Consider the following 14,880-nt stretch of genomic DNA (forward strand, 5'->3'; position numbering starts at 1 on the left):
TTAAAAATAAAAACAAACTGAAAAGCCACAACTCTCTGTATACTAAGACATCTCTGCATCTTAGAAAATTATAGGAGTCAAAAATGAAGTTGGTTAAAATAGCTTATCATAGAGACTTTTTTTTTATTTTTAAAATGCTCAAGGACATTTGAGGAGATGGAAAGATAAGAACTCGTTTTAGGACTGATCATTAAATACTTAGCATGAGATTTTCTTCTAATCTGTTAGAAGCAAAGAGCCAGAAATAGCTAAGAAAAATGTGTGGGAAGGCAGAAAAGGAGTCCAAGGACTAAGAAAAGTATGACAGCTCAGACACTCCGCAATTGGCCTATGAGATACAGGAAGAATCAAAGAGGAAACATCTATTGTCACCAAATCTTCAATGAGCCACTGTCATCAATATGAAAATACCCAGAGGCCTCTTTGTCACTTTATCTAGACACAAGTTTTCTTACTTTAACATTTTTGTTAATAGACACTATTTTTTTCCGAGGAGTTTTAGATTTACGGCAAGATGGAGCAGAAAGTAGTGTTTCCATATACTCCCACTCCTCTCCCCGCCCCTCAGTAACAGCCTTCTCCCACTATTAACATCCCAAACCAGAGTGGTACATTTGTTACAATCAATGAACCTACATTGACACATCATTGTCACCTAAAGCCCACCGTTTACATTAGGGTTCACTCTCAGTGCTGTACATTCTATGAGTTTTGATAAATGTATAATGTATCTACCATTATACTATGATACAGAATAGTACTGCTGCCCTAAAAATCTCCTGCACTCTGCCTCTTCATCCCTCCTTTCCCCAAACCCACTACAAATACTTCCTAATACTTTAAAAGTGACCAAAACAGGCTGGAATGAGCATTTTTGGTCCTCAAGGAAAGAAATTCCTACAGAGTCTACAGTAATAATGCTGGTCCCTTAGAGGTTATATTAACAGCTTTTCTCCCTTTATTATGTACAGATACAGATTGTTGTTGTTTCTAACAATTCACCAAAGCTTATTTCCTAAATTATTATTATTATTTTTAAAACTTTTGCAATGTACTGGCAACGCATTTCTTGACAGTAATATCCACTTGTCCTCTGCTTGGACTGACTAAAACGCTTTTAAAAATCCAGTAAGCTTTTAAGAGAACCCAACTTGTTTTCTGCAGTTGTCAAAAGGCAAATCCAGGCCTTGGGCAGTGGCTTTTATTTTCCATCTGCACATTTTAACAATATAGCTTACAAACCTCTAAAGAAAACATCTGTTGATTTTTGACCCACATCTCCACACTGCAGTTTTTAAATAACTGGTTAAAGATGTCTCTCCAACCATTTAGAAAACAGGTTCTCTTGAAAAATGAGAGAAGAAAAGAAAAGAGAAGAGAAGAAAAGAGAAGAGAAGAAAAGAAAAGAAAAGAAAAGAGAATAAAATGAACCACCTCATTGAAAGCCTCTGGAGCTTTGGGGAGTTCCAGCCAGTTATAGCAGGAAGAAGTAATTCACTGTAATTGTCCCAATTAAGAGAGAGAAAATAAAGATAAAATCTGAGCTGTATTCTATTTTCAGAAACTAAAGGAGGTCATAAGCTTCCCCTTATGAAAATAAGTTAAATCTTATAAAAATTAAGAAAGGAAAATATTTCAGGACCTGCAATCTTACGTTCTGTCAATTTCCTTGCACCAATCAGTTGTGACGGAAATATCATTCCCGGGGATGCTGTGCTCTTCCATCAAACCCAGTACTTCTTAAATGGCAGGTTTTAATTTTCTGACCCCAGAGAAAGGCATGATGTAAGATGAGCAATTACCTTTGATTTTTCTTCATTTTCTCTATAAAATTCTGCCATCTGTTCTTCCTGCTCTTCAATAACATCCTTGAGGGTATCTACTTGGTATATCAAATTGTTCTTCTCATTGTCTAACTGTGCATTGGAAACCATGGCTTTCTTGTATTTTTCTTCCACTTCAGACAAAGACTCCTAAATGAAAGTCAAAGTCATCAGCCTAATATCTAAAATATGTTCATTGCCTATATGCCATATAACAGGAAACTATAGCACTGGCACAAACACATGAAGATGCATTTTTGCAAAATAAAAGCAGTTTGGGGAACCCTTTGTTTAGTAACATGCACATAAAACAGGAGGATGACAAGAAGCCAAGGACGCATCATTATAAGCACTTTATGGGCTCTCTGCTATCCAAAACAAATTCAAGCAGCAGTGCAGCCTCTGAAAGATGAAGAGGTGTGCAGACAACATATAAGAGTCATAGTGTAAAAATCATAAAATACAGAATCATTAATGGTTTCAGAAATGTTACTCCTGTAGTTTTTAACAACAGCTATTTGCAACAGAATACAGATACAACAGAAGACAGCCTCTCTTTACTCAAGTAAATTTCATACTTATTTGAATTGCACCACTTCCTGGACCTGTGTTTTCAGTACTTTCTTGGTCTGCATAACATTAATGTAAATGTATAAACATTTTGTCTAGCAATTTCAAATATTAGCCATTTTTAAATAAGTAAGCAATATAAAAACTATTATTTAAGAAAAAAGAGCTACCACTCAATGCCTAAATTTTTATATACTTCAAAGTTTTCTGCCTAAAATAGCTTACAGTCTGTTTCTTAATAACTACATCTATTTTGGTAGATTACTACACCTAGCAGTATTTTTAAAACTAAAAAGAAAAACATTTCACATAGAAAAAGTCATCACTTCTGGAAGTAAATTTTTATTTTATTTAAAAAAAATTTTTGGCCACGTGGCATGCAGGATCTCAGTTCCCCAACCAGGAATTGAACCCATACCCCTGCAGTGGAAGTGCAGAGTCTTAACCACTGGACAGCCAGGGAAATCCCTGGAAATAAAATTTTAAAATATTAATGCAAATGTTTAACAAAAGATCAGTGATATAGAACTGAGAGTCCAGAATCCTTACATTTATGATCAACTGATATCTGACAAGGGTGCCCAGACAACTCAGTGGGGAAAGAGTAGTTTTTTCAATAAATGGTGTTGGGACAACTGAGATCCACATGCAAGCGAATAAAGTTGGACTCCTACTTCACACCAAACACAAAAATTAACGCAAAATGGATCAGAGACCTAAATTAAAAGCTAAAACTATAAAACGCTTCCCAGAAAACACAGAGTAAATCTTCATTACTTTGAAGTGGGCAATGGTTTCTCAGATACGATACCAAACTATCAATGAAAGAAAAAGTAGACTTTATCAAAATCTTTTATGCTACAAACAATACCACCAAGAAAGTAAAAAGACGACCCACAAAATGGGAGAAAATATTTGTAAATCTTATATCTGATAAGGAACTTGTATCCAGAATATATAAAGAACACTTGGAAATCAATAATTAAAAGACACATCATTCGATTTTAAAATGGGTAAGGATATGACCAGATATTCCTCCAAAGATGGTGTGCAAATGGACAATAAGAATACAAAAACTTTCTTAATATAATTAGTGATTAGGGAAATGCATATCAAAACCATAATGAGATACTACTTCAGATCTACTAGGATGGTTATTATCTATAATCAAAAAATGAGAAACAAGATAAGTGTTGGTGAGGATATGAAAAAACTAGACTCCTCATACATTGCTGGGAAGAAGGTAAAATACTGCAGCTACTTTGGAAAACAGGTTGGCAGTACTTCAAAATGTTAAACATAGAGTTACCATATGACCCAACAATTCTATTGCTAGGTAATCTACCCAAGAGAAACGAAAAGATATGTCTATACAAAAAGCTGTACACAAATGTTTACAGCAGCATTATTCATAATAGCCCCAAACTGGAAACAATCCAAATGCTTATCAACTCACAAATGGACAAACAAAATGTAGTAAATCCATATAGTGGAATACTACTCAGCCATTTTATACACACACACACACACACACACACACACACACACACACGTGTGTTTATGTATATATATGTACATATATGTATACACACACGTATATATATGTGTGTATACGTGTATATACACACACACACTGATGTGTTTTATAACACGGATGAATCTTGAAAACATTATGTTAAGTAAAAAGCCAATCACGGGCTTCCCTGGTGGCACAGTGGTTGAGAGTCCACCTGCCGATACAGGGGACACGGGTTTGTGCCCCGGTCTGGGAAGATCCCACATGCCGTGGAGCGGCTGGGTCCATGGCCTGTGCTGCTCCGCAACGGGAGAGGCCACAACAGTGAGAGGCCCGCGTACAGCAAAAAAAAAAAAAAAAAAAAGCCAATCACGAAAGACAACATAGACTAGTGGTTACCCAGGGCTAGGTGCAGGAGTGGGAGTGGAGGAGTGGGGAACATCTGCCTGATTAGTATGGGGTTTCTTCTTGGGGTAGTGAAAATGTTCTAAAATTGGTGATGGTTGCACAATTCTGTGACTATGCAAAAAAACCCCACTGAATTGTACACTTTAAATGGGTAAATTTTATGGTATGTGATTTAAATCTCAATAAAGATACACACAAACACATATGCATACACTTAATAATTCTTCACAACCCAGGACTGTATTAACAGGTAAGATTTATATTATGATTGAGAACAAATGTACCCAAAATAAAGAATATAAGCCCAGTTAACTGTATAATGGTTCAAATATAGTAGGTATCTTAACACAATGCAGAATTTAGAATGATTCTCATCCATCTCAGAGACTAATAGCAAAAAAAAAAGTCCTCCTCACAACTCAGTCCCATACAAAATGGGGCATGACTGCATGAACACCAGAATCTAAGACAGTTCAAGCAGTAGCTGCAAGGACACAATATATAACATAATAAAACTGACATAAAATGTATGGAGTGTACTTTTTCCTTTAAACAAAAGACCACAGAAGACTATTTTAAACTTAAGTGTCAAGGTAGTTTGTTGTTGTTGTTTTGGCCACACGGCTTGCAGGGTCTTAGCTCCCCAACCAGGGACTGAACCCTCAGCAGTGAAAGATCGGAGTCCTACCACTGGACCGCCAGCGAATTCCCTCAAGGTAGTTTTAATGATTTTAATCTAGCTCACACAGTGATACCCATAAGGAATGAGTTTTACTTAAACGTGTCTAAGGCCGCGATGTTCCGTGTAGGTGCTGGACTAGAAGCAACAGCATTATCTGGGACCTGGTTAAAAACGCAAATTTTCAACCACTCCGTCCTAGACCTACTGAATGAGAAAATCTGGGAGTAGAGTCCAGCAATCTGTGATAACAAGACCCAGGTGACTGTGGAGGGAGGGCAGAGGGGGGAAAAAACACCTCAAAGGCAGACATACTTAAGAATAATGTCATAAGCAATGACTGAGCATCCTTTTTTAATAGAATATAGATATATCACACCACCATGCTTTGACAACCAACCAGATAATTTTTTAAAAGATTTTTTTCCATTTAAAACAGTCATTTCAAGGATAAACATAATTTGAAGTCAAGTTCAATTATACACTAACCATGAATTAAGAAAAGGGGACTTATCTGTTCAGAGTCTCAAATAAGGTTAATCTGTTTTTTGTATCTTTCATAAAATGAAATAAATGGTAGATCTAAAAGGTAAGGGGAAAATGTTTAAGATAAAATAAAAAACGAGTAAGAATGCCTTTGAATCACTTGCTTTCCTGATACATTATGTTATGTACGAGACTTTAAAATGAATGTATTTATTGAATGTACTGGATTTGTTCCATTGATCTAAGATATTTCCAAGTCATATCTCTAAAACCTTAAAAGGGGGATTAAATCTTGAAGATAAGAGCAGTAAGACTAACTGAGCACATCAGCTCACTAACTCTGGGATCTTCCTGATGTTTACTGACAACCACACACTGCTGTCAGCAGCGTCCAGGCTTCCCGGGGGCGCTCTCCACAGGCCTTCCCACCCTTTCTGGACCATAATCCCCTGCATGAAGTTTCTGGCTGGTAGCTGGGCTAAGTCCAATCATGCTTGGCGGCTGAGCAAAGCCTTGACCATTAGGTCTACACTCTGTCCTTTGAGCATATCCTGAGTAACCTTTCTGAATGCCCTGCTTACGCATTTTTAGAGGCCTGGTGTGTAATTCTATTTCAAATAGGGACCTACATGTATTCAGAGAAACTTAGAGTAATTCATAATACTAGGTTTGAACTTCATAAGAAAACACAGGGAAGAGTATGAAAATCAAGTGCCATTTACAAGTAAAATGTCTGCCTCACATGGACACTTCTACTGAAAACTGGTAGCCATCCTTGACTGGAAGAAATAAGGCCCGTTTAAATTTACCTCCAAATGCTTCGAGGCACCGAATCTGTGTAACCCTTTTTGATCTATGTGAAAAACAATCAAAACAAAAAGAAAACACAGTCCTCATGCTTCAGGGTCCTTCCTCCAGAAGGACTATTTATAGTAATGCTCTTTCTCTTAGATGCTTCTTCCTTCTACTCCTAATACTGACTGAATTTGGTGACAGAAACAGGCAATGCTCTTTCATTTAGCTTGGAAGAATTTTAAGGTCTAATTCTCAATAAAAAATATTCTTAGAACACTTTTTAGGGTTTTGCCTAACTCAATTTTGTAAGGCTAAGACACAAGGGATACGTAAGTATTTTATAAGGTTTAAAAACTGTAAGGCATAATATCTTTTCCTGAATATTCCAAAAACTACAGTACACATTTAAACATAAGCAGAGATTGGAAGTTCGCCTTTCCTATGCATTGCAGGTTAAGCACATGCTTGAAAGACAAACACTGTTAGTAAAGCTATGTGCAGTGGGGTTAATAGAATTTGTGAAACCACCATTACCAACACTTCTGCGTACAGAGAACATGCTTGGGCTGCAAAATGGGCCCTGATACCTTTAGTTCCTTAAGCCCCTGCATGTATCTCCCTTCTACATCCTGTATCTGGTCCTTAAGGTCATAGATATCCTGCAGGACATAGGAATGAACCATTGCATAAAACCACACACAAAGTCTCAAAGGATTCAGATGAAAATGTGAATTACTTTTGCATATTCCAGACTAAAAGCAGAGAAACTGAGGTACACAAACGTAACTGCCACTGCAAACTGCTAAAAGGGGCAAACAGGCAAGTGATGGTGGGGCTGGGGAAGGCCTGGAGTAATCATTCTAACATATCAAATACTTCCTTGACATTAACTCCTGTGGAAAAAACATTAGCAAATGGGGCTGGGGCTGTGTACAAAAGCTATATAAGTTATAACATTTTTTAACATACAATTTAAAAAACTGTATCAATCATTCAAATAATTTTTAGCATAACACTCCACCGATAGCTAGTAAAATATGTAGTAAATTAATTATAAGCTGAAGATTCTACTGAGTCATGCAGAAGTTTTAAAAAATGTAAAACTAGAGATGAACAAAGTTGTCTTTCAATGACTTGGTTACTGACCACAATTAATTTGGGGGAAAGATAGGTAAAGGGAGGGGTATTAAACAAATATTTTAAACACAGTGTCAAATGAGAGAGTCTATCCTGAGGACATCATTTAAATGATGAGAAAAGCCTTTGCTCCAAATGTTACCATAATCCTTATAAGAAAAGTGAAGCAGGCCAAATTTTAAATGGAAAATATTGTTTCCCTTGTACCTGACCTTGCTACATGAGGTCTATTCTGGATGGTTGATTTAGGGGGGAAATAATTGCTACAGGGTCCTGAACATAACTGTACAATTACAGGCAGGATCAATTATCAAAGGCCCATTACACAGAGTTTCTATATTATATTTCCCCTGCCCCTTTCATTCCCTCCTTGGTAGTTTTGTCTTTTATTCATTCGTTCATTCGACAGACATTTATCAAGTGCCTATTAGGAGCCAAACGCTAGGATACAAAAATCTCATTTCCTTCAAGGAGGTTGTTCTCTCAAAGAAGAAATACAAGTAAACAGCGAGCACAAGCTCAGTCTGAGGCTGGAATGCCCCATCCTTTTGTCCCACTAGAAAATAGCACCTAAAGGCAAGAGTTAAGCTTATTCAACGTTGCACCCTTGTGCTTATGCCTGGTACTTAGGAAGAGTTCAATAACACTGACCCCTTCACAGTCAGAGCCAGGCTGACCTGGGCCTCCTTCTGCAGTGCCGCTGCCGCTGTTCCAATCCTCACTCTCTCCTAACCTTCAGCCCACTTTTACGAGCTGCCCATTTCACAAGCCAGACTCCTGCTCCTACCCCGCCCACAATCTTACTCAGTCCCCACCGGTCCCTCCCTCCTCCTCTACTGTGTCAGTGGGAAGGGGCGGCCACCTTCCATCCATCTGATTCCTGGACACTCCTCTCACCCACTCAGGCACTTTCTCAGTCAGCTACCCCTTCTCCTTCCTTAACCTTCATAGTCTCTCTCTACTGGCTCAATCCAATCAATGAAAACAACAACTAATGCTGCCTTTAAAAGAACACAAAAACCTCTTAACTTCCTCTCTCTGTACTGACCAAACAACTTCCATTCTCCAATACTCTCTTCAGAGCAAGTTGCCTACATTTTCTCCCATCACAGTTTTGACTTGCTCATCTCACCCCCATTGTTCAACCACAGGGTAACTCTTCTCCTTGCCTCCAATGCTTCTTCCAGTCTGTGGTCAATCTTTAGGAATGCAAATCAGATAGTACTGCTCCGCTATTTAATATCCCCTAGTTGTCAGGGTAAACCTGAATTCCTGCCACACAAGGTGCTTTGTGATATGGCCCATCACTACTTCTCCAGCCTTCTCTCTCACCCACTACGAATCCTCACTTCTCATCCTACCCTCTGGCAACTTTGCTATACAGATAATCTTGTGGGTCTCTGAATTTAACTATCTGAGAAAGCCTTCACCCTTCAGCTTCTTTGCCTGGTTAATTTTTATTCTTCCTTCACCCCCTGTCTCCACCGAAAAGCCTTTTTTAAAATCTCTTCTTCTAGTCTAATTTAGATGATGCTTCTCTGAATTCCCTTAACAGCCCTATTCTTACTACTACCATGGCATCACACCACCTGGTTTTACTGGTTTATATCCATTTGTCTTCCCTATGAAACAGCGAACTCTTTAAGTCCAAAGTGTGCTTTACTGCCTGACTCTGTGGGGCCAAGTGCTCAACAACGTTGAATGAATGAATAAATGCAATTTTTATTACTGCCCTTCCCTCGTTCCTCAAAAAGAACATGTTCAGCAAATAGACATTCAAATACATTTTGAAAGGGTTATTAATAAGAATGGAGACTCAACTAATGGTTTAAATGAGCTTACATTACTCAGGTATTTCTGTCATCCCAAATATTATTATACTTGTCTTATCATGAAACACTGAGAGATAACTGTACTCAGGCAGCCAAATAACACCATAACGGCTCAAAAGACGAATAATTCCCCAAATCTGGTTCCTTGTACATCCACATATTTTCCATTTAAAATATGGCCAATTATTTGAGAGAATTGCTTTTATATACATTAGAAAGATTTTTTGGCATTTGTAAATTAGCAGAAGTCATTCCAATATCATCAAATGTTCAGGAAAGAGAAGGGAAGAATTAACTAATCTCCTTCCCTTCAGACCCTAGTCACATTCTTGAACTGCACTAACAATTTTTTTTAAAGAACTCATACCATACTTTTTTCTTCCTACCAAGACACATTAAATGTTAAATAGTTCCACTAGACTACAAAGAAGCCAAAAAATTGTTTATAAAAAGCAAACCAAAAATCGCGGTTTACCCGCAATTCACTTAATGAGGTGTCTGGATCTATTAAGCTGCTCGTGTCCCCGCTTCCTCGTCTGGATGAGTTTCCACTTAGAGGGGTTGTTGCTGAGGCAGAATTTCGAGATGAAGGCTAGAGAAAAAGAAATATGGCACTTTTGAGTCTTGGTTCTTTAAAAATATATTTGCTGTGGAAACTAAAAGTGGGCCAGGGTGGTGGGGAGAGATCTAACACAGTGTGACAAGAAGTTACCGAATGCAATCCACAGGCAATTTAGATTGGCTCTGGGGAGAGGGTACCCAGAGACGGGCCCAGGCATACTAAGCACAACTGCGTTCGCTCGCTTTACTGGAATCTAGAATTCATAATAACTAAGAAGGAAATGGTTCGTGTGAGAGTTGTCTGTTTTCTAAGTTTATCTTTGCTGTATTGTAAACAGCACTGGGGTGAGTACATCTGCTTGATTTTAAACAGTTTTAGAATGTTATACTTGGTATGCTAGTTAGCAGTCCTCCTGTTTAGTTCCTGAAGCTGCTTCTTTAGAATCTTTTCTTTTCCTAATACTTTGCTGATAAAGTTGGAGATACTATTTGCAGCTGACAGCAACAATACCGTGTATCACTATGAATTTAGACTGCTCTTCCCACAATGAGTTTAAATGCGACATCATGCTACTGGAGTAATAAACGGCAGGGATTTGTGCTATTCAATACAGCAGCCAACTAGCCACATGCAGTGACTGAGCACTTGGAATGTGGTTAGTCCAAACTGAGAATTTTTTTTTAGGTGTAAAATACACACCAGATTTTGAAGGCTTAGTGTAGAAAAAAGAATGTAAAATATTTCATTAATAAGTTTTCATATTGATTATGTTTAAATATTTTGGACATTTGGGTTAAATAAAATATATTATTTGTATTAATTTTATCTGTTTCTTTTTACTATTTTAGTGTGGCTGCTAGAAAATTTAAACTTACATATGTGGTTTACATTTGTGGCTTTCACTGTATTTCTGCTGGATAGAACTGGTACACCTTTTGGGGGCATAGCACAAAATTAATCCTGATAATTTCCCTAAGATGACTTTCTAAAAATATTTCTAGAAGAAAATTAGAGATTTTTTAAACACAAAGCAACTCCTAGAAAGGAGTTATTTTATTGTACTTCAAAGAATAATTTATCTATAATAGGAAAAAAACAAAACCCTCAGAGTTTGTCACCACCATTCCTAAAGACACTTCTTCATTTTCAGTGTTTAATGGCTTCTTCTAAGGATTAAATTCTAGAGGAATGAAAATCAAAAGAGCAGCCAAAAGTTTAAGAGGTGACATTCAAGGAAATAAAATGCAGTGTCTTTTCTCTTCCCAGTGCTTCACATGATTCAACCACAGAGGAATCCGGGGGTCAAGGACAGGAAGTAGATGAAGAGAGGAAGAGTAGCTCCATCAGTTAAACTGTTGTAAAATCAAGAATAAAATAGTAGTAGACAGTAAGTTATTGACCTTGAGAACTTAATTTCCTTAGAAATTTAGATACTCACCCTTGTGTAATTTTCAGCATATTGTTTGTCAGATTTTTCATCCAACTAGAAAAGAACAGAGATAAAAATCAGAAAAGATGCTTAGCATTTTGATTTTTTTATGGGGAAAAAAAAGAAGTGACCTCATTTGAGTTCTCCAAGTCCAATCGATATTTAGAACCTAAAAGCAAACATACTAAAACTGAAATAAAAGTTGGGACACATAAAACAAGATGTTAAGAACTTTAATTCTTATCTAAGGAAGACATGGAGTAAGCAAGCTGTCCTTATGAAAAAATTTAGAACTTTTACACAGATTTTCTTTTCATGGTACTTGAAACATATTAAAGAAAACTATATGTTAAATTTTATCATTGTAAAAGTTAACGCACACACACAAAAAAGTGTATACATCAAAAAGAAAATTCTGATAAAACCAAAAGCCAAAAAACTTCACTATCTTAGCATTACTGACACAGGACACACAGATTAAGACTAGCATACTTAGACAAAAACGTTCAGATTGGGCTAGAGCATGTAAAATATATCATCAAACAAATTTCCCCACAGCACTAAGGAAATTGGTTGCCTGGTTTTTGTTTTTGCTTTTTAAGTAATACACGCTCACGTATCCAAAAAAAGAGAAAAAAACAGCACAAAGGGTATGCAAAGTAAGCCTCTCTCTAGAGGTACACCATACCCAGATCTTCAAGGGCAACCTACACCCAGTCTTTAAAAAATTCTAACACATTAAAAAACAAAAAAACAAAACAAAAAAAACAAAAAAAATTCTAACAGTAGTGTCCCAAATACATTCCATATCTTCTTTTTCCCCTTACCATGTTTCAGAGATCAGAGAAAGTACTTTATTTTTCTTCATGGCATTTATCACTCCCTGACCCCATGATATTTATTAACTTATTTATTAATAAATAAACTTATTTATTAATTATCTGATCTCTCTCTCTTTAATGTAAGCTCTATGTTTGTATGTTCTTTTCTGTATTCCTAACACCAAGAATAGCACCTGGGGCTTCCCTGGTGGTACAGTGGTTAAGAATCCGCCTGCCAATGCAGGGGACGGGGGTTCGAGCCCTGGTCCGGGAAGATCCCACATGCCATGGAGCAACTAAGCCGGTGTGCCACAACTACTGAGCCTGCGCTCTAGAGCCTGCGAGCCAAAACTACTGAAAGCTGTGTGCCTAGAGCCTGTGCTCTGCAACAAGAGAAGCCACCACAATGAGAAGCATGTGCACCGCAACGAAGAGTAGTCCCCGCTCACCGCAAATAAAGAAAGCCCACGCGCAGCAATAAAGACCCAACACAGCCAAAAATAAATAAATAAATAAATAAATAAAAAGAATAGCACCTGGCATACAGGACTCAAAATTTCTTGGATGAACGAATAAATGAATTATATACCATATGTACTTATAGACTTACCTCATTTATTTTAACAGCTGCATAGTACCCTATTATCTGGACATACCATAATTGAGTTATCCTATCTTCTGCAGATAGGCCTTACGGTTGTTTTAGTTGGCGTTTCAAGAAGGGAAGTACCTTAAAGGTTTAGTCTAAAACCCTGATTTTATAGCTGAGGAAAGAGAAATTCAGAGGTGAAAGACCGTGTTGAAGCATGCATAACTGCTAAATGTCAGAGCTGAATCCAGACCTCAGTTCTGTGAATTTTTCATATTATTTACCTGTATATACTGTCCAAATTACCACTGGGGGAAAAAAGTCACAGAAAAATTTAACTAAATGAAAATATACCCAGACTCCAACTCCTAGACCAACCTTCCCAGCCCAATCTAGAGAAGAGATTTGAAAACCTTCCTTAGTTAATTATTAAAACACAAAATGTCATTATTTCTGGCTCAGTTCAGATCACTTCACTCTAACTTCCTCATATTTGACAGTTTTTTCTGTTTTCTTTTATTACCCACATTTATTTGTGTTCATTTTCTGTCTCAGTAAACACCTTTTATTATAAGTACCAAATCAGAACATAAATACTATCTCAGACTTCAAATTCTTTTTGCTACTTCTTACTGTAATACTCTTAAAAAAAAGGAACTGATTTTAGTTCATTTTGACTTCTTTAAACCACATATGAAATGTTTTAAAACAGGAGATGACAATAGTTTTCAATATTGGCAGTTATTGCCATAGAAAGGAATTATCTTCCTCACATCTATACTAGTAAAATATATTGCCTAATATTTAATGTGTTATTCCTCAGAGTGAAAGAAATATCATATCTAAATAAACAGACTTATTTTCTTTAGAGTATCTTCCAACTCTCTTCTACTAATGAGTTAAAGAGAAAAACAAGCAGCATTCAGAAACATTCTTCCAGGTCCATTTGAAACCCTGTCTCTTATCCCACTCTCACACAAATGACCCCCAAACCCACCCAGTTTTTAATAGACAGTCACCTGAGAATAATCTTACATTTCAGAGGCTGCATCGCTGACCCAGTCCACTGCAGGACTGATTCTGTTGCTTTCGCTATCTCCTGACAGATCCCAACTGCAGCACCTGCCCAAGCTGATCATGTGCCAAATTTCAGGGACTGTGGAGGTAGCAAAAATGCCTAGAGCCGCCCCGCTGCAGGGACTTGGCCAGAGACTCTTCAGTGCTCACTTTGCAGGCTTGTGCTGCATTATATGCAGCCTTCCGTTTAGACGAAAAGCTAGTGGAAACCTGGTATTCTAAAAGCCCTGGGAGGTCTACATAGCTGCATTGCAACGACAAGCTAGTGTTCAAAATGATGACCAAAAGAGTCTGCCAGATCCTCAAAAGGCTCTTAAGTGGAATAAGATATAATCATGTTTAATATACTAAGGTATAAAAGAGGGAAATGTTGGTAAAAGGGTACGAACTTTCAGCTAGAAGATCAATAAGGTCTGAGGATCTAATGTAAAACATGGTGACTACAGCTGATTTTAAAAAATAGTTATATATGAATAACATGGAAAAAATAAATATGCAATAATATGAAAAACCAGAAAACAAAGGCTATATGTACTATATAGTCACACTTTTGTAAAACAAGCAAAGTAAACTGAGATAGAGAAAAATACGGAAAATAAGTCATCAAATTGCTTTAAAAAAAAGTGGCTAAACAAAATGGTAGACTAAAATATAAAACAACAACAACAAAACAGAAAGCAAGGCTTTTTTCCTTAGTAAAGCCCTCAGGACTTGCTCATGAATACTGACTACAGCCTACTATTCTCAAAAACTTTCAAGTAAATATTATGCCATTACACTCCTAAATAATTAAATTGGTAATTTTCCAATCAAGAAAAGGGTTCCCTTGATAGCTGGAAATGGAAAGTTAGCTTGTATCAATAATATTTCATATTCGTATTAATGCACAAAGAAGAGCACATGATGGCAAACTTTATTGCTTCTTTTAAGAATTTCAAATTATCAACTCGTAAACAAAGTCTTAAATATCATCTTTTCCATATTTCAGTGATAAATGCCTTTGCCTTATTTATGTCTGGGAAATCTGAAAATGCTTTGCTCTTGACATCAGAGAATAGATTGTTTCTCTTTAAATCTACACTCCTTATTTGTTGAAATTAGTACACGAGAAATATTTCTTAGAATACATATCTTGTCAAATCTTTGAAACCCTTGG

At 36.9% G+C, this 14,880-nt stretch overlaps 1 protein-coding gene across 3 annotated transcripts in view; it reads right to left on the reverse strand.

Annotated features, from left to right (window-relative positions):
- LRRFIP2 (LRR binding FLII interacting protein 2) overlaps nt 1–14,880 on the reverse strand; it is a 118,450-nt gene that overhangs the window by 37,257 nt on the left and 66,313 nt on the right. For 2 of the 3 annotated variants that reach the window (XM_082848465.1, XM_082848467.1), the window contains 4 exons: nt 11,247–11,291; nt 9,722–9,838; nt 6,865–6,936; nt 1,803–1,973 (listed from right to left, as the gene is read on the reverse strand). In XM_082848465.1, coding sequence (XP_082704591.1) covers nt 1,803–1,973; nt 6,865–6,936; nt 9,722–9,838; nt 11,247–11,291 — 405 coding nt within the window. The remainder of the gene's footprint in view (nt 1–1,802; nt 1,974–6,864; nt 6,937–9,721; nt 9,839–11,246; nt 11,292–14,880) is intronic. The other variant, XM_082848466.1, reaches the window with a different exon arrangement.

This window comes from Leucopleurus acutus (genome assembly GCF_964270905.1).
Source record: "Leucopleurus acutus genome assembly, chromosome: 10".
In the NCBI taxonomy this organism is placed as follows: Eukaryota; Metazoa; Chordata; class Mammalia; order Artiodactyla; family Delphinidae; genus Leucopleurus; species Leucopleurus acutus.